The sequence below is a fragment of the Nyctereutes procyonoides genome, unplaced genomic scaffold, assembly GCF_905146905.1.
Source record: "Nyctereutes procyonoides isolate TBG_1078 unplaced genomic scaffold, NYPRO_anot_genome, whole genome shotgun sequence".
Classification (NCBI taxonomy): Eukaryota; Metazoa; Chordata; class Mammalia; order Carnivora; family Canidae; genus Nyctereutes; species Nyctereutes procyonoides.
Window position 1 is genome coordinate 55,309,508 of NW_026575020.1, and position 19,787 is coordinate 55,329,294.

The 19,787-nt window shown below is 47.6% G+C and overlaps 1 protein-coding gene across 13 annotated transcripts in view; it reads left to right on the top strand.

Moving 5' to 3' along the window:
• Positions 1-1,846: 1,846 nt before the first annotated feature.
• TMEM94 (transmembrane protein 94) overlaps positions 1,847-19,787 on the top strand; it is a 36,837-nt gene continuing 18,896 nt past the window's right edge. For 9 of the 13 annotated variants that reach the window (XM_055321626.1, XM_055321632.1, XM_055321652.1 and 6 more), the window contains exon 1: positions 18,689-18,959. In XM_055321626.1, coding sequence (XP_055177601.1) covers positions 18,906-18,959 — 54 coding nt within the window. In that variant the 5' untranslated portion in view covers positions 18,689-18,905. Of the gene's footprint in view, positions 3,401-6,637; positions 6,747-14,855; positions 14,986-18,688; positions 18,960-19,787 lie in introns of those variants that run through there. The other 4 variants (XM_055321645.1, XM_055321641.1, XM_055321682.1 and 1 more) reach the window with 4 other exon arrangements.

The window sequence follows — 19,787 nt, forward strand, 5'->3', positions numbered from 1 at the left end:
AGGTGTCTAGGTGTTTCAATTTTATTGTAATTTTATTTATTTATTTATTTATTTATTTATTTATTTATTTATTTATTTATAAAAAGATTTTGAGAGAGAGAGAGTGTGCATAAGCAGCAGAGGGAGAGAGACAAGCAGACTGTTGAGGGGGGGAGCCTGATTCGGGGCTTGATCTCAGGATCCCAAGATCATGACCTGAGCAGAAGGCAGATGCTCAACTGACTGAGTCACCCAGGCACCCTTATTTTTATTTTTTAAAAATAATTAATTTGGGACACCTGCATGGCTCAGTGGTTTAGCGTCTGCTTTTGGCTCAGGTTTCCCAGGGTCCTGGGATCAAGTCCCACATCGAGGTCCCCACAGGAAGCCTGCTTCTCCCTCTGCCTATGTCTCTGCCTTTCTCTGTGTCTCTCATGGAATAAATAAAATCTTCTAAGAAATTGTAAAGATTAAAAAGTAATTAATTTATTTGAGAAGGCAGGGAGTTGCAGAGGGAGAGAGAGAGAGGGAAATCTCAAGCAGAATCTGTGTGGAGCCCAGAGCCTGACATGGAGCTTGAGCCCATGACTCTGAGATCATGACCTGAGCTGAAATCAGGAGTCTGGATGCTTAACCAACTGAACCACTTAGGTGTCCCTTAAATTGAAGAATATATAGTTGAATATATAGTAATTGAAGAGTATATAGTAATGCATTATTATCTTCCTGTCAAAGACAGAAAACAATGTGTTAAGTGAAGTGATAGTTATCTGAGGCAAACAGAGAGGATGAGAGAGGATGAGAGGGAGTTATCCAGGAAGAAAGGAGTTGAGAGGCATTTCAGTCCCAGGAACAGGATAAGCTGAGTCCTAGGGATGGGATATAGCATGTGAGGCTGGGGTAGGGGAAGGGACTAAGAATACAGATGGGGAAGGGAAGAGGGATTTCTCTTTTTTGGAGGAATGTTGAAAAAAAGAAATAGTAGATGAGGAATATCCACTAGAAGGCTTTGGTTTCCACATAAAGCTTTTTTTTTTTCCCTTAAGATTTATTTCGAGAGAGAGAGAGAGAGAGAGGAGAGAGAGAGAATCTCAAGCAGACTCCCCCTTGAAAGCAGAGCCTGATTTGGGCTCGATTCCACGATGCTGAGATCATGACCTGAGTCGAAATCAAGAGTTGGCTGTTGAACCAACTGAGCCACCCAGGAGTCCCTCACAATCAAGGTTTTTTTATTATTATTTTTCTTTTTTTATTCAAGGTTATTTTGATATGGAGACAGATGAGGCTCCAGAAAAATGAAGGATTGGTACAGGTGCCTGGTATTGCTAGATAGACATCAAGACATGGCCACAGGGATCCCAGAGATGCAAAAAGTCTTGCGAGGGTGAACTTAGACTGGGTGCACTGGCATGTTTTGGCTTGATTTTTTTTAATCACCTAAAAAATTTTATGAGAGCGAGCGAGCACACACAAGCAGGGAGAGGGCCAGAGGGAGAGGGAGAAGCAGACTCCCTGTTGAGCAGGGAGCCTGATGCAGGACTCCATCCCAGGACCATCCCAGGATCATGACCTAAGCCAAAGGCAGACACTTAGCCAACTGAGCGACCCAGGACCACCCCCCTCGCGTTTTAGCTTTATTCGATTTACTTCTTCAGCAAAGTTTTATGACTTTGGGGATGGTCGGGGGGGTGAAGGATTGTAGCACAGCTCCTTAAACTGGTAGACACACAGTTTAAGTTTATTGAGTGATATTCATAAAACCCAGTGGAGCAGAGAAACAAGTGCAGCCAGAGGTGACTTGAGGTTCAAGGTGGAGCAGGGCAGGATGACTATGATACATTTGTTGGCCACATAAACCTTCTGAGATGAAGTAGAATGACATAAGGCACAGGCGATTGGCTAGATCGGTTCAACAAACATTTACCGGGTGCAGGTTCTGAGTAAGGTGCTGTGGGGGCTGCCAGGATAAGCCAGCTGCCTTTTGGGAGTTCCAGGTCTTACAAAAATAATACTTTACAAAGTATTACTTCCATAAAGGCGGCAACAGAAACACAGCACTAGAGAGTGAGAATTTCAATGACTCAAAGTCAGGGATGGCTTTGGGGCAGGGAGCATTAGAGGTGAATTTTCAGGATGGGTGTGTATTTGAAGGTTGGCTTTATTGGTTAGGAAGGAATCTTCAAAGGGTAGGGAACCTCTTGGGAAAAAGAGCAGAGGTGGGAGGGTCCCAGATGCATTTAGAGGATGGCGAATCTATGCGGCTGCAGGAATAGTTTGGCCTGTGGGGAATTAGCCTGGAAACATATGTCTGAGTTGATTTATAAGGGGCCTTGAATGTCAGGAAGAGAGATACAGAGATCTCCCTGTATAGAGTGGTATCTATTTGCAAAAGATCAACTGCAGAAGATTGTTGTGTGCAGAAAGGTAACATGATGTTTTAAGCCAGGGCTAGAACAGTTGAAACATATAAGAGTAGATACCAAAATATCTTCTTGTTCAGCTGAGAAGAGAGATTTTAATTATATAATTAAATTCATTAATGGGGGAAGGGGACTCTTACTTCCCAAGGCCAGCCATGACCCTCTTTTAATTTTATAAACAGACAGAGAAGCAAAACACAAAAAAACAAGTGTCCAGACTTCCATCTCTGGGAAAACTGAAGTAAATACTGACACAGGCTTGCTTTGTTTTCCCAAGAGAGCTCTCCCAGGCGATTTCTCTAATTATCCAAGAAAAAAAAAATTTTTTTTAAGCTTGTTTTTTCCCTTTAGGGTACAGCTGAGCTGAAGGGAAAACTGAAGTCTTGCCTTAGGTTCTCCAGCTTTGGTTCGGTTGCAGTATTAGTCTCCGAGGGACTCTCTCCGAGGTCTCTAAGCCAGGTGTCTCTAGGCATTTGCTCACAGCAACAAGAGGGGAGCTTAGAAGAAATAGCAGATCCTGGCGTTCTACAAAAGGGCTGATTAAAAAAAAAAAAGGCGGCTTGGGTGGGGCTCTATCTTTTTAGGATATACATAGGAAAAGTAATTGAGGTGGAAGCCGTGCCCTCGCCTCTGGTCAGGACCTCTGGACCTGAAAGCGTCAGAGCCACACACCCACAGGTGGACAGCGGGTCCCTACTCTCCCGCCGGCAGCGCTCGGCCTTTAATTCCGCCAGGCTCCCAGAGGGACTGTTTCAGCTACAGTCTAGCGCGCTCTGCAGCCAATAAGAAACCAGGACTCTCCGCCCATCTCGGGTTTTCACCAATCGGCGTCCAGCACTTTGGCCTGCTAGCGGCGCCTCGGTTGTCCGAGAAGGGAGGCAAGCCCCCTTAGAGTTGCCAGCACCGGACATGGCCGCGGCCCCTGGAGGAGGGGAAGCGAAGTGAGGAGGGGGCAGGGAGGGAAGAGGACGCGGGCGAGGAGGACAGCCCCCCGGGCCCCGGTAAGTACCAGGAGGCCGGTGGCCCGAGGCAAGGGGAGCAGGGAAGCAAGGGGGCGTGGGGCTCGGCCTTCCACGCCCTCTGGATTCTTGGCCAGGGAGAGAGGAGTCTGGGGTCTGCACCCAAGAAATGGCCTCGGGGGATCTCTTCGGAGGCGGAGTCCGGGGACCGGCTCTTGCCTCCAGCTCCCGGCCGCTTCCTTTCTCCGGGTGCTCACACTTGCCCTCGGCCCTGGCTCGGCCCCTTGGGGGTCCCGCGTCCGATGGGAGCCTCCTGCCAACAATGAATCCCGGCCCCAGGGTGGCGGTGTCTGGGCCCCGGCTCAGGGGGCTGCGCTGTATTGACGGGCCCCTGGGGACCCGCGCCCCCAGCCCCCGGTTCAGACCGTTGTCCCCGCTGCGCGCGCTCTCAGCTGCCACCTGGGCCCTCGTGCTGACCACGTCCGTGTCCAGGTGGATGGAGCCCGAGGTGGATGGAGCCCGAGGGCCTTGACCCCGAGGGCCTTGACCCCGAGCGGCCCGGTGACGGTGCAGTTGGAGCGTGCCCTGCCTTTTTTTTTTTTTTCTTCTTCTTTTTTCTTTCCGTCTTTACAGAAGCGTTTAAAGACTCCTTAGAAGCAACCATAGGAACGTAATACTTGCCATCCTGCAAACCGACTGCTGTGCTTGCCGCCGCGCCCTCCTTCCCCTGCCGCACAGCCCTGAAGTCCAGCTCGCAGTCCCTCGCGTGCGCGGTGGGAGCCCCTGCCGGGTGCCCGGTGCCAAGTGCCAGGGAAACCCTGCCCTTCTTTCATTGGTGTGGAACCACGGGCTGCACTTTGGCGTGTTCCTTGATTTGGTCACGTGCTGCCACATCCCACCCTCTCTTTTTTTTGTGTGTGTGTGGCTCCAGGGGAAAAAAAGGAGGGAGGTTTGCACCGAGCCTGTTTTCCTGCAAGCCTGTGATTTTTGCATCAGAGGAGCTGATGGTTTTCTCCTGCTTTGTCCAACACACTCCGCTTTAGCGACGTACTTCAGCTATTCCCTGGGTACTCTTAGACACTCTAGGACGGTGGAAGTGGGAGGGAGGAGTTTTAACGCTTTAACTTTACAAATGCGGAGAGTAACTTTTGGGAGAGGCAAAGGGGCAGGGGCAGGGTCACCTGGAGCCAGGACTGGCACTCTGAAGTCTAAGAGTCTGAAGTTCTTTATCCACCAGACCAGTTGTCTGCTAGGTGTGATTGAGAAATAAAGTTCCTTAACTTTTCTGAGCTTCTTGCAGAGTAATTGCTTGCGTTAGAGATAGTATGTGGAGGATCTCTATCTATAGGTATATATGGCATGAGCACTAGCACTAGATTTTTTTTTTTTTTTAAGGATCTTATTTATTTATTCAGGAGAGACACAGAGAGAAAGGCAGAGACTTAGGCAGAGAGAGAAGCAGGTTCCCCGTGGGGAGCCTGATGCAGGACTCGATCCCTGGATCCCGGGATCATGCCCTGAGCCAAAGGCAGACGCTCAACCGCTGAGCCACCCACTTACTAGGCCACCCACTTACTAAGTTCATAATACATTTTTGCATTCATTATTTGTAAGTAACCAACAGGTAGTTCCCTGGCTGATTTCTTGTATTAATATTTATTGTAGTCTTTATAAATATTTTGAGGTGAAATGATTTCAGTGATTCTCAGCTGAGAGGGCAGGAAAGGATGGAGTCAGAGCAAGGTAGGCTGTCTGTTTTTTGGGAGAACAATTGTAGTGTTTATTAATGGGGATGTGTTTTGTGTAAGAACAGTGTAGAGGCAGAAAACACTTGAGAACCACGGAGAAAAGAAGTATCACTATGGTATGTCTTCATGGTAATCTTGGCAAGAGATCGGCCAATCTTAGTATTCTAACAGGTAGTTTTAATTTTTTTTTTTAAAGCAATGGCACAAGTAAGGTTCATCATCTAGAATAAAATAAAAATGTTCCATGGAGTAAAAAAGTTTGAAAATCACTCTAAAGATCAGAACACATCAGAACATAGCCTATTATTAACCCTGGAACAGGGGCAGCATGTTCAAATAAAATCCACAAATTCTCTGAAGTCTTATTTTAGCTGCTGTGTTAGCTCTAACTTCCTTGTTCACTAGTTCTTTGTGTTAGAACTTCAAATAGAGAAACTGGTGGGTACCGTGGAACAGTTCCTGGGCCAGGGAGGTGAAGTACAAACCATCCCCTTGATAATCAGCCGTCAAATAATTGAGAGTTAACTGCCCTTGAACTCCCCCCCACCAGCCTTACCCTGTCCCTTGTTTGTGGTGACCCGACATCAGAAGATTAGATGGAGAGAGCCAGGGTTGGGCGGTGAAATGGAGGAAAACAGAAAGCCCTTCACATTTCTATTTTGAGAAGTTGCTAGGGAGTGCCAGCTCCAAGTGTTGAGAATCAGCCTTTTGGAAAGCTTAACTCCTGCCCAACTAATGAGAAGTGAAGGTCACGATCCTTTGGTTCTTCCTCAATGCTCTTTCCCTAATGTTGAGCTTGGGAAACAATTTCTGTAGAGAAGGGGAGGAGTGCTAATGTAAATACTACCTACACTTGAGGCTTTATTGAACCTTACCTGGTGAGTCCAGGATGAACTCTTATAAACCTCCCCAGTTGGAAAGACACAAAGACTCTAAATCCATTCCTGATGTTCAAGTGAGAAGTTTCTAGGTCATGGTTGGCACTTCTCCACTCCTACATGTATGTCAATATTTATCTTGTTATTGTGTCAGTGTTGTTTCCTTGAGAGTGTCTTTCTTTACCTAAAAGATAGCCTCCTTTAAAAATATTGTTTGAAAAAAAAATGTTGTTTGAACCCTGGTTTCTAAGCCTGCATTTGTGTCCAGTAGCACAGGTGAACTCAAGGGTAAGCCAAAGCTGTAGCAGGAATGTTCTTCTGCCGGAACTGACCCGCCAACCAGAATGTGTGGTTTGGTGATCAGGGGTTTGTGTAATAATAATCTTTGCTTCTGGCTGCTGAGACGGTAGTAAACAGTATTGGTCACATGGTATGGCAAGTAGGGTAAGGGCCAGATTTAGACCCGCCAAGATGCCTGCCTCAAGCTGGGCACATCTCACACTGATTGCTTTGGGCTTCCCTAGTTCCAGAGACCCAAGTGGTGGGGGAACCAGGGGTGCTCAAGGGATGGAGACCCTTTCAAGGGCTTACAGTGGCCTTTGGGAAACCAGAAACCTCAGTATAGTTATATGAACCCAGTTTTTTAATTTCAGGATCCTTTTGAGAAAGAGATTTGTGACAGGAATATTCCTTCATAGAAAGGCGAACAGAAAAATACTGGGAAATACTTGGAAAGGATATACACTAGAGAGAATGTCAAAGGTGAGTTTAAAAGAGCATATATATCCTTAAAGGGAAGAGTATTGCTTTGTAACATAAGCCAGAGCTAATTGCAAAATCAGAGTCAGAAGTTAGTGATTTTTTGGTTATCATGGTAAAATATACATAACATAAAATTGACCATTTGAACCAATTCAGTAGCATGAAGTGCATTGACACTGTTGTGCAAACATCCCCACCATCCATCTCCAGAACTTCTTCTGCCCAAATCAAAATTCTGTCCTCCTTAGCACTAACTCCTCATGTCCCCTCCTGCCCCCAGTGTCCAGTGATCACCATTCTCCTTGCTGTCTGTAGGAGTTTGCTTACGCCAGGAACTTCAAATAAGAGGAATCATCATATAGCATTTGTCCTTAGTGTAAGGTCACTAGAGTTTATCCATGTCGTAGCATATGATAGACTATTCTTATTTTTTAAGGCTCAGTAATATTCCATTGTATGTATAGATCACATTTGATTTACCCATTCATCTGTTGATGGACACTTGGCTTGCACCCACCTTTTGGCTACCATGAATAAGGCTGCTAGGTACTTGAGTATACAAATACTTGTTGGAGTCTCTGTTTTTTACTTCTTTGGGGCTTGTATCCAGAATTATTGCTAATTTTCTAAATTTTCACATGGTTTGAAAATTGAAAGGTATAAATATATGTACAGTCAGATTCCTCCCCTCCCACTCTTGTCCACAGCCACTCCGTTCCAACTTAATAATTTTTTCTTTTGTGAGCTGTGCTTTTGGTACTTAAGAAATCTAAACCAAAATCACAAAGATTTTCTCCTATCTTATAATTTTACATTTAGATATCAGATCCATTTTTGTGTATAGTGCAGGCTGTATTTCCAAGTTCTTCTTTTCTCTTAATCTGAATGTTCAGATTTTTCCAGTGCAGTGTGTTGAAAAGACTACCTTTTCTCCACTTTTGCAGACTTCTCAAAAAATCAATTGACCATATATATCTGGATCTATTTTTGGATATTCTATTACCAGGTCAATACCACATTGCCTTAATTACTGTGGCTTTAAAAACCTTGAAGTCTGGTGGTGAAAGCCTTCCAAACTTTGTTCTCTTGGGGTCTAACGTGAACGTCTCTTGTTACAAGTGGAACTGAGCATCTTTTCATGTGCAGAAGCTACTGGATTTCTTGATCTCTTTTGTCTCTCAGGGTTAGAAGACATCATAAAAGGTTATCTTTTACTTACTTGATGTATTATTATCTTCATAATTTTCCAGCCTCTGCTTGGATCCTTCTGATGCTGGGGAATTCATTGTCTCTCAGGGAAGCCTGTTCCTTTAAAAAAAAAAAAAGATTTTATTTATTTATTCATGAGAGACACACAGAGAGAGGCAGAGACATAGACAGAGGGAGAAGCAGGGGCTCTGTGCAGGGAGCCTGATGTGGGACTCGTTCCCAGGACTCCAGAATCACGACCTGAGCTGAAGGCAGACGCTCAACCACTGAGCCACCCAGGTGTCCCTGTTCCATTTTTTTTGTTTTGTTTCCTTCTTTTTTTATTCCATTTTTTATGCGGTTCTAGTTATATAAAAGATACCACTCATGTTGGGTCCCCCCCCAAACACCCCCTCAGAGTAGGTCATTGATAAAAATATTGATTAGGACACTACCAAGGATAGAACCCTGAGGCTTGTTATTAAAAACCTACCCACAACTGAATATCAGTCCATCAGTTAGTACCCTTTGGGCACAGCTACTCAACTGAATACCAGTCCACCCCATTGTGTTTTCGGTGTTTTGGTTATGGTTAGAATATAAGTGTAGTTAATGAAGGTTGTGTTGGAAGGAATTAGAAGAACAGTCAATTCCTCAGCTTGCCCTCAACCTGAATCTTGGGCACCTACTTAGCTCTTTGTGAGGTGGTTCTGAACTTGGCAGCAGGAAGCGTCCATCCCTTTGTTTCCATGGCTACTATGCTGCCTTTGTCTAGATACTCATCCTGGCAAACCAAGATTATTATAATTTTCATCTACTTCTTCTGCCTGTAATTTCTTTCCCTTCCCTCCCTTTTTTTAAAGATTTATTTATTTATTCATGAGAGACACACACAGAGAGAGGCAGAGACATAGGCAGAGGGAGAAGCAGGCTCCTCTCAGAAAGCCTGATGTGGGACTCAATCTCGGATCCTGGGATCACATCCTGAGCCGAAGACAGACACCCAGCCGTTAAGCCACCCAGGGATCCCCTTCCTTCCCTTTCTGATCCATTCTCTACCCTCTCAAAATACTGGGACCCGCTCAGAACCTTCAGTGACTCCCCAGGGTTATTTTGGTTTGGCGTTTATGCACCTGTGCATTTTGGCCCCTGATTCCCTGCTCAATATAGTCCTTTATTTCTTCTCTCTTTCTTAGATCCTCTGCTCTAATTGAACAGATCGGATCACCATTTTTCTTTCCCCCTCCCCTGTTTTTTTAGTATGTCCCACACCCAGCATGGAGCCCAACAGGGCTTGTACTCACGACCCTGAGATCAAAATCTGAGCTGAGATCAAGAGTGGGACACTTAACCTACTACTGAGCCACCCAGCACCCCAGATCACCATATTTCTAAAGGGCTCCATGCTTTTCTTCCTTGATGCCTTTGTTGAGACTTCTAGTTCTTGCTTGGATTGTTCTTACTCTTCTCGTTCTTTTTTTTTTTTTTAAGATTTTATTTATTTATTCATGAGAGACACACACACACAGAGAGAGAGAGAGAGGCAGAGACACAGGCAGAGGGAGAAGCAGGCTCCATGCAGGGAGCCTGATGTGGGACTCGATCCCAGGTCTCCAGGACTCGATCCCGGGTCTCCAGGATCACACCCTGGGCTGAAGGCGGCGGCGCTAAACCGCTGAGCCACTTAGGGCTGCCCACTCTTCTCATTCTTAAGCTTTCCTAAGTGCACTGCTTGAGCCTTGGCTTCTTTTTATTATTTTTTAAAGAATTTATTTATTTATTTATTTAGAATGTGAGCTGGGGGGAAGCAGAAGGAGAGGGAGAAAAAATCTAAAGCAGATTCCATGGTGAACATGGAGCCTGAAGCTGGGCTCGATCCCACAATCCTGAGATCATGACCTGAACCAAAATCAAGAGTCAGCTAGCTGCTCAACGAACTGAGCCATGCAGGTGCCCTGGGCCTTGGCTTCTTTCAGCAAGGGATTCCTGGCCCCCACACCCCTGTTTCAATTCTCATTTGGTATCTCAACGCCAAATTAAATATCAGTTATATTTTCTCAGAATATTCAAAGCCTGGCTGTATTATAAATCCCTGTTGTGAAGGGACCATATCTTATACTTTTGTGAAAATAAGACTATTCCTTACATTGAGTAAATATATATGGTTATTACACACAGTAGGCACTGGATAAATGTTTCCTTCATCAACCCTTCTCATTCATTCATTCATTCATTCATTCATTCATTCATTTATTTATTTAGATTCTATTTATTTTACAGAGAGCTAGAGAGAGCCAGAGAGCACAAGCAGGGGGAATGCCAGAGGGAGAAGGAGAAGCAGGCTCCCCAATGAGCAGATAGTCCAGTTGGGGATGTGGGACTTAATTCCAGGACCCTGGGATCATGACCTGAGCCAAAGGCAGATGCTTAACTGAATGAGCCACCAGGCACCCAACCCTTCTTCATATCCACCAAACTTTGCATGTGCTAGACATTTTTAGAGGTTGGTAGAGCTAATTTAGTTGGAACTTAGATCCCACCTTACTTTTTAGAAGTCAGCTGTATCTACTGAGGCATTTTTTCCATATGATAAAATGCACCTGTTTAAGTATAGAGTTCAAAGAGTTTTGACAAATATATACACCCTTGTAACCACCACCCACAGTCCAGATATTGAACTAAAGGCTCCTGTGCTCTTTACAGTTTTTCCCTCCTTGTAACCCCAGGTAACCCCTCACCTGCTTATTGTCAGTATAAATTTTAAATTTTTAAAAAGGATTTTATTTATTTATTCGTGAGAGACAGACAGAGAGAGAGGCAGAGACACAGGCAGAGGGAGAAGCAAGCTTCATGCAGGGAGCCTGACATGGGACTTGATCCTGGGTCTCCAGGATCAGGCCCTGGGCTGAAGGTGGTGCTAAACCACTGAGCCACCTGGGCTGCCCAATTGTCACTATAGATTAATTTTGCCTGTTCTAAATTTTATGGAAATGAGATCATATGCTATGCCCTCTTTTGTGCTCCTTTCGCTCAGCAAATGTTTTTGAGATTCAGCCACATTGTTGCATTGTATCGGTAGCTCACTCCCTTTGGTTGCTGCACAGAATTCCATTGTATGGATATACCACAGTTCATTCACGTGTGAATGGACGTTTGGATTGTTTCCAGCTTTTGGCCATTTTAAATAAAGATGCTATGAACATTTGTAGACAGTTCTTTTTGAGGAAGTATGTTTTCATCACTGGGAAGTATGGTGAGTGGATACTCAACTTTCTTTCCTTTTTTTTTTCTTTTAAGATTTTACTTATTCATGAGAGATACAGAGAGGAGGAGAGACAGAGACACAGAGGGAGAAGTAGGCTCCCCACAGGGAGCCTGATGCTCACTTGATCCCTGGATCTGGGATCAAGCCCTTGTGGTGAAGGCAGACGCTCAACGCTGAGCCACCCAGGTGGCCCTGGATACTCAACTTTATCAGAAACTGCCAAAATGTCTTCCAGAGTGGTTGTACCACGCGACATTCCCACCAGCAGTTTATGAGCTTGTATCCTCATCAACACTAAATATTGTCATTCTTTTTCATTATAGCCATTCAAGTGCGTATGTATTAATATTGGGGACACCTAGGTGGCTCAGTAAGTTAAGCATCTGGTTCTTGATTTTGGCTCAGGTCATGATCTCAGGGTTATGGGATGAATATATTAATATAAATGTTAGCATTTAATTTAATTATTATTTTTTTTAATAAATTTTTTTTAAATTTTTATTTATTTTATGATAGTCACACAGAGAGAGAGAGAGAGAAAGAGGCAGAGACATAGGCAGAGGGAGAAGCAGGCTCCATGCACCGGGAGCCTAACGTGGGATTCGATCCGGGGTCTCCAGAATCGCGCCCTGGGCCAAAGGTAGGCGCCAAACCACTGCGCCACCCAGGGATCCCTAATTTAATTATTTAAACATTTCATATTAATATTGAATCTTCTAACTCATGAACATGGCATATCTCTCCATTTATTTAGGTCTTGAATTTCTCTCAATAGCATAGCGGCCTTACATATATATTTTTAAAAGTCATCCCTAAGTATTCACTATATTTCCTTATAACATATAGGAATTTAATCTATATTTGCATTTTGTATTTTGACCTTGTATCTTGTAAACTTACACACTTAACTTGTTCTATCCCTTAGAATTTTTCCTATACGATCGAGTCTTTTGCAAATAAAGAGTTTTACATATTTTATAGTCTTTAGGCCTTTCGTTTTCTTCTTCCCCTTACTTTTTTAAAAAATATTTTATTTATTCAAGAGAGACACAGAGAGAGAGAGAGAGAGAGAGAGAGAGAGAGAGAGAGAGGCAGAGGGAGAAGCAGGCTCCATGCAGGGAGCCCAATGTGGGACTCCATCCTGGTCTCGAAGGATCACACCTGGGGCTGAAGGCGGCAGCGCTAAATCACTGGGCCACTGGGGCTGCCCCCCCGCCTTTTTTAAAGTAAGCTGTAGGCCCAGTGCAGGGCCGAACTCATGACCCTGAGATCAAGAGTACCATGTTCTGGCACACCTGGATGGCTTAGTGGTTTTGCGTGTGCCTTCAGCTCAGGGCATAATCCCAGAAACCCAGGATCGAGTCCCACATCGGGCTACCTGCATGGAGCCTGCTTCTCCCTCTGCCTGTGTCTCTGCCTCTCTTTCTGTGTCTCTCATGAATAAATAAATAAAATCTTAAAAAAAAAAGTTCCATATTCTACCTACTGAGCCAGCCAGTTACCCTCTTCTTACTTTTGAGTTTATTCTTCACCTAGGTGGCACTTTGTTCATATTTCTTGTTTCCTGGTTATAGTAATGGCAAGTGTTTATTAAGACTTACTATAAGCTAAATATAGTACTAGACCCTCTGCATATAATATTTTATATAATTTTTATTGCTTCTTCGTGAAATAGGCATCTTTCTATGAACGAGGATACTGAAGCTCAGAGAGACAAGTAATTTGCCGAGGGCACTTGGCGCTTGATACATGTTAGAGCCAGGATTTGAACCAGGGGTATGTGGCTTCGAGGCCTGTGCGTTTTTTCACAACGGACCAGAGGTAGAACTGGCCCTTTAAGGATCTAGCTGCTGGTTTCAGATTAGACAGTGAGGACCGTTCTTTCCCAGAATCCCACATATAGAGTGATGGGAAAACAGAGACTCTTAGAAAAATGTCCTGCTCCTGGCTGCCCTCTCTGAATGCTGTGGTTCCAGCTGGCCGCAGAGTTATTTCACTCCTGTTGTGTTGGCAGAAGGAGCCAAGCACAATCCCCATCTGGCTTCTGGTGCCTTGCCCTGTGTGGCGACTACCTCATCCAGGCCCTGCTGGGATGGGGTGCATGGGGACCTTGAGCTGTACTTGTAAACAGGGACTGGGCTGTGTGAGTCAGAGCGGCCTTGGGGAGACATGGATTCAACCTCTCAGGATCCCATTTCAGTTGGCTGCCAAAGACCAAATGTCACTGCATTGAGAGGCTGCTTCCAGTGTCACCATCTGTCTCTGACCCTCTGGGGCTAGCTCACTCAGCTCTGAAAGCCTTGGTTGCAAAGGGCAGGGATAGGGAGAGACGTGGAAGCACAGGCCTGTCAGGTCAGCACTAGTGCCATCTTGCAAGGAATCACACGGGGTTTTGGAGTGGAGTTGGTGGCTGCAGAGCTGAGGCCTCCTGGCTGGGCTCTCTGGGTGCAGCTTTTTTATTGTTTCTAGACAGCTCTTTTCTGGATCAATTCTTCTGGGCTTCTGACAAGCTCCACTTCATGAGGCTTTGCTATAGGCCCCAGAAAGAACTGCCCTAGTCAGCAGGTTAATGCTTTCTCCACAAGTAGTCACCGGGCACCGAACCAGATTACTCAGTGGCACTCTACCCAAACACTCCCCAGTGTGAAATTATTAAAGTGTGTTGGTTGCCAGGATGGGTGGGTGAGGATCAGGGGTTGTGTGGGGAGATAGGACTAGTCTTCATTTTCCAGATGGTTGTCAGATTGGATCACCCATCCTGGTAGGTATCTGCCCAGGTGCCTGTGGAGCACTGCCCTGTCAGCAAAGCACACAAGAAGCTCAGCTGTATGGCATGTGGGCATGTGTGTGTGTGGGCATATGTGTCTGGGTGTGCATGTGCGGGCACATGTGTGCGGGCATGTGCATGTGGGCATGTTTGTGGGCACATGTGGGTGGGTTCCAGTTTACCTTAATGCTTACCTTTCTTTATTTTTAAAATTAATTAATTCATTGTTTTTCCTAATCTCTACTTTTTTTTTTAAGTTTTTATTTATTTAAGTCATCTCCACACCCAATGTGGGGCTCCAATATACACCTGAGCCAGATGGGCACCCCTAGTCTTTATTTTTTATTTATTTATTTAAAATATTTTATTCATTTATTCATGAGAGACACACAGAGAGAGGCAGAGACATAGGCAGAGGGAGAAGCAGGCTCCCTGTGGGGAGCCTGACACGGGATTCGATGATTGAATCAAATGATCGATTGATCTGGGATTATGCCCTGAGCCAAAGACAGACGTCCAACCAGAGTTACCCAGGTGCCCCTAGTCTTTATTTTTTAAAAAAGCTGAGAAGCCAAGGTTTCTCCTGCTTGCTGCAAGTCAGTGAGCCAGAGTGCACATGGAGCAACATATAGCATGCGTCCGAAAATGAGGGTTCATAGAGGGGAAGCTTCGGACTTCCAGAAAGCCCTGTGCTGCCTTCTCCTTCCCAGCCTCAGGGTGCAATCCACGCACAGCTGAATACCTGGGGAAACTGTGCTGGCTGGGCCCGGGCGTCCAGGGTTCCAGTCTTTTCCACGAGCCTCTCTGTTGTGTATATACCATCCTGTTTCTCACTAGCTGCCCATGCAACACCCTGGACTGATGGGGTCTCTCCCTTCCTTCTTGCCAGATGCTGTGACAGTGACAGAGTCATTGGTCCTTGTACATGCCGGGGAGGAGCCTTCCTTTTGGGGGTGACCGCATTCATCTGGGCATGCCTGCAGTACTCTGGGCCCATGGATGTGAAGGAGAAGCGCACGGTAGGCCACGTTTGTGACCTGATGGGTATTATCTATGTGTCTCTGTTGGACTCTCCCTACTTGCGTTGCCTGGGAGTTCCTCTTTTGGGGGCTTTAAACCAAAAGTGAGAGAGGGGGCTTTGGCTCTCAGGATTGGGGTGTGGGATGGCGGTCCCCCCTGAGACAGTGCTATTACTGGGCTGGGAAGCACTCAGGGAGCTGGGAGCACAGACCAGAGGGTGGGGACCAGTTAGCATGCTGGCCTGGGAGCAGGTTTCTGATTTGGGTTGGCTCTGAGCCAGTCTTCCACCTCTTGCCCAGGGGTGTGTAATTTCATTTGTTTGCTCTTTGCTAGGGCTCTGCCCCAACCTGCTGAGCGATGTTGAGTACTGTTGGGCACCCTCTCTGTGGTTAGGGAAGAGCTCCTCAGTCAGACTCCAAACACAGCTGCATAACCAGCTGGAGGCAAGGAGCCAGGAGGCCCAGGCACCCGCAAGGTCGGCCCCCTCCTCCCAGCCTGATGCAGGTACACCTCCCAGCCTCTGTATACTGCCTTCCATAGGCAGTGGATTTTTTGGCAATTGGAGTATCCTTCCCCTGTGACAAAGACTGCCCCAGGGGAGGTCCTTCTGTCTCTTTCCTGGACTTCTGGCACAGCATCCTACAGGTCCCCTTTCTCTCATCTCCTTTCCCCACTTGCTGTAAGAGAAAGGTGTCCAAAATGCAGAGCTGGCTTTTATCACCTCTGCTTAAGAGTCTGCAGTGGCTCCGCGCCACCTGCTGAAACACTGAATGTGACGGGCAAAGCTCACCATCATCCCACTGCTGCCCGTTGGCCCTGGGTCCCTAGCCTCCCCTACTTTGCCTTTACCTGTAATTCTGCATGCTTTAGGGTTTGGGTACGCTGTCCACATTTAGGCTCTTTTTTTTTTTTCCTGACAAGCTCCTACTCTTCTTTATTTCAAGCCCCATTACCTTCTCCTGATAAGTCCTCCTTCCCCCTCCAGAAGTCCCTCCTTCCAGGATTCATAGTAGTACCTCCACCACTGTGCCCACCACGCTGTATTGAAACAATCTGCCTGTCCCACTCTATCCCAGTGTCCCTGGCTCCTAGTGGAGAGCCTGGCACGCAGCAAGGGCTTGGTGAATATTTATCAGTTTGAACTTAAGGACGGCAATTTTCCTGTCAAAGAGATCTTGGAAGGTTTGGAGAAGGAGCAGTGGGTCCACACGCAGGGTCCCTGGTGGTGCCTGCCTGCCCGCTGGCTCATTCAGCTCCAGGCTTCACATGCCTCTGGGCCGGCTGTGGATCAGGCTTGTGGGCCTGAACCTGGAACAGCTGTGTGCAGCCTCCTGGTTACAGATGCCCCTGGCTGCTCTGCAGGTGTCCATCCTATGCACGATTGCACAGAGGGAAAGCTACGTTTACTTTGTCCCTAGCCTGAATGCAAGGCCGCCACATCCAATTACAAGAGCTGTGCATTGTTCAGTGACGGGGGGCAGCCCCCAGAAGCTTTGCTGTTGTGTGATGTGGTGGCCAGCCGGGGTAAGGCTGACAGCATTGTCCTCTGGTTCCAACCTGTTACTGAAACACTGCTTCCTAGCAAGCCAGGGAAACAAAGTTCTGTGAGCCAGCGGGCTGGCTTCTCTCTCAAGCCTGAGCAAGAACACTCCAGGGCTTGGGAGGGATCGCTCTTAGGGGCCGTTCTGCCTACAGGATTTTTCTTTATCCTCTTTGTCTTTCTGGAGAGATGAGTTCTGAACTAGAAACATTGTTAGCCGTATTCATGGAATACCTACTTGGGGTTGGTGGAGCTCTAGGCTCTGGCAGGGTCACCCCCACTCCAGTTTGGAGAGGCTTGTGATCCAGCTGAGGAAATAATAGTATAAGCAATGAAGAAATAGAACTGGACAGAGGTTCTACTGGAAGTGGCTTGTGAGTTGTATACGTGGTTTCTAAAGATTACCCCAGTGACCTCCTAAGGTCGGGGCTTCTTAGAGGGTGGAGGGCGTGGGAATGCAGAGAGCTGGGTGGCGGAAGTTGATCGAGAGGGGCCTGGCATTCCCTGGTGGTAGCCCAGGATCAGCTTGGCTGTTGCTGGCTGCTTTTCTGCTCCCCCACCCCTTCATGACCCAGCAGTCCTCCGTGTCCCATCCGAACCTCCTTTCCTCGGCTCCAGTCCCCTGTGGTGGACAGGCTGTAGTGGTGAATATCTGGACTTGTTTCTTAGGTGCAGTGCTCCACTTTTCATGTGTAAGAAGGGGACAGGATGGAAGTCCTGCGGAGTCCTGGGTTAGGCCCCGTGAGCTGCTCTTTCTAGGGCCTGTCACACAGGAGGGAGAATGTTTGCTTAGCTATGGCCCCCACAGAGCAGGGCCTTGGTTGGGAGTGAGAGGGAAGTGTGTCCTGGGAGCAGGGGACAGGGGGACACTGGTCTCTCCTTGGTCTGCTAAGGCTGCAGCCCAATGTGTAGCTGACTCCTCCTCAGGGAGACCTCCTACCCTTAACTTCTGGACATCCTGGCGCCTCCTTTTCTGCTCCCGTTCAGATCTGGATTTGGCAGGGGTGGGGTGGGAGGACAAGGAGCTGTGCTTCAGAAGGGGGAGAGGAGAGGCTGGCTTGAACTCAGCTGAGGCTCTCTCTCTCCCCCTCCTTGCAGCTGGCAATGGTGGAGATGGTAGAGATGGTGTTGTCGGTGTTGTCTGGGAAACAGGGCCCTGGAGAGGAGTGCTCAGGGTCTAGCCTGCACTCTCTAGTTATTGGACCTGTTGGCTGCTTCCTCTCCCTTGGGATTTTGCAGCCCCTTCCTAAGAGTGGCCTGGACATAGGCTGAGATGTTTCCGGTTTACTCCCAGGGCCTTTTGGGGGTCTGTGCAGGGAGCTGCCTGTGTGTCAAATTCAGAGTCCCGGAGCGATCGATGCTCAGGCTCTGCTTGCTGCTCCTGGAATCATAGGTCCCTGGGTGGGAGTCAAGGCCCTGTGTCTGCAGGGGGCTCCTGTCCCAGAAGCTCTCTGGCAGGTATGTCTAAATGTGACTGCATGTTTATCAGCTGCTGGCTAAGCTCTGCTGTTGGGGGTACCCCCAAACTCCTGCTATCTAGTGGGAAGGTGTTAGGTCGAAGGTATTGGAATCCTCAGAAACCCTTCCTGTTTGCTGGCTCTTCCCTCTTTCTCTGGACTCTTCCACTGGATTCTTCCGCTGGCTTCCAGTCCCCTGCTCTGCCTCCTAGAAGTCACTGCTCCAGGCTTCTCAGTTGCCAGTCTTTCCCCCTTCCACGCTGGATGTGCTGCTATTAATAACTGGCAAGTCCCCCCTCCCCTCCTTCCTGCAGCTACAACTGTGGGAAGAGCTATTGTTGGCATGGCTCCATACTGGGAGTCTCTGAGTGATTTGGGGGAAGCTCTTGTGGATGGCAGGCCCCCACCTTGCCCAGTGACTTGGAGCCAAGGAGGGGTGGTCTGGGGAGAGAGCCCTTGGGCTCCAGCAGCCCACTCAGCACAGCCTCTCCTCCCGGTGTACGCACACCTTGTTGGCTGCAGCCGCCCCCCTGCTCACCCTTCGGTGGCCTCTGATCACTGGGCCAAGCTCCTGGGCATCTGGCAAAGCATCTACAAACTTTCTCCTCTCAACCCGGCTCCTCCCTCCCTCTGGCTCTCCCTCCCTCCCACAGCTCCGTTGCTGCACTGCCTCCTCCTCCCTCCCTAAATCTGCAGCGTGACTGGAAATAGGCTGAATTAATCAGCAGACTGAAGCTTCACTCTGCACGGATCCTCTGCGGCACAGGCTCCGGCTCCTCGCTCCCACGCTCCCCAGCCCACTCCCCTCTTTTTCTCTCCTCTCACCCTTTCTCTCTCCCTCTGTTCCTGCCTCTACTCCTCTCTCCTTGAGGGTGGTGTTGGAAGTTCTGTAGTTGACTCCTTGTGGCTCAGGCTCTACCACATGCTCTTTAAGCAGACAGAGCTATGGATGCCCCTTCAGGGCAAATGCACCAAAGTGAGTATGCTAACTTGGTTTTATATTTCTGTTGCAAACGCCTTGTTCTCTGCTTTGTGTGCAAGGCTTTTGTGGCATAGTAATTGCCACAAGTCTTGAAAATGGGTGCTGCACCGGAGGCAGCTCAGATTATGAGGTAGCTAGGATTGAAGAAGGCTAAGAATGGGAATCCCAATGCCCGTGTGTCTAGGGAGCTGCCATCCAGGCTCCCAAGTCACCCACAGCAAGACTGGAGCTGAGCGTCCCAGTGGGGCATCCTGTTGAGTTATGCTGGGACCTGGGGTAACGGGAAGCCCTGGGCCTGGATGTCAACCCTCCTTGGGGCTAGGAAGGGTTTTTGTTTTTGTTTTTTGTTGGACCACATGCGTTGTTGAGCTGGGAGGAACCAGGGCCCGGCTGATTTCTTCCTCAGTCGGGAGGCTGCAAGAAGAAGAAGATGGGTGGAAGTGCCAAGGTCAGCAGGAGGCCGGAAGAGGAAGAAGCTTGAGGCTTTGATTTGCCTGGCTGAAAAAAGACTCAATTTGTGTCTAGCCAAGCTAAGAAGAGATTTATCATGGCTACTAAAAAAGACCCAGCTTCAGTGACTTAGGCATGACGTGGAGTCCAGCTTTGGGTCCCCTCCCCACCTGCACTGGCCAAGAAAGCTGGGATGGTGGGGATCTGGTTCCGGGGCCAGCCAGCTCTGATTAGCTATTGGCTATTATCAGGGCTAGGGGTCATGGGCTAAGTTTGTAACCTATCTACCTGAGCCTATGGGAACAGATTTTGCTCCCCAAGCAGGTGGAGTGGGAAGGTAAACAACTGCTGTGGGGATAGAACCTATGAGGG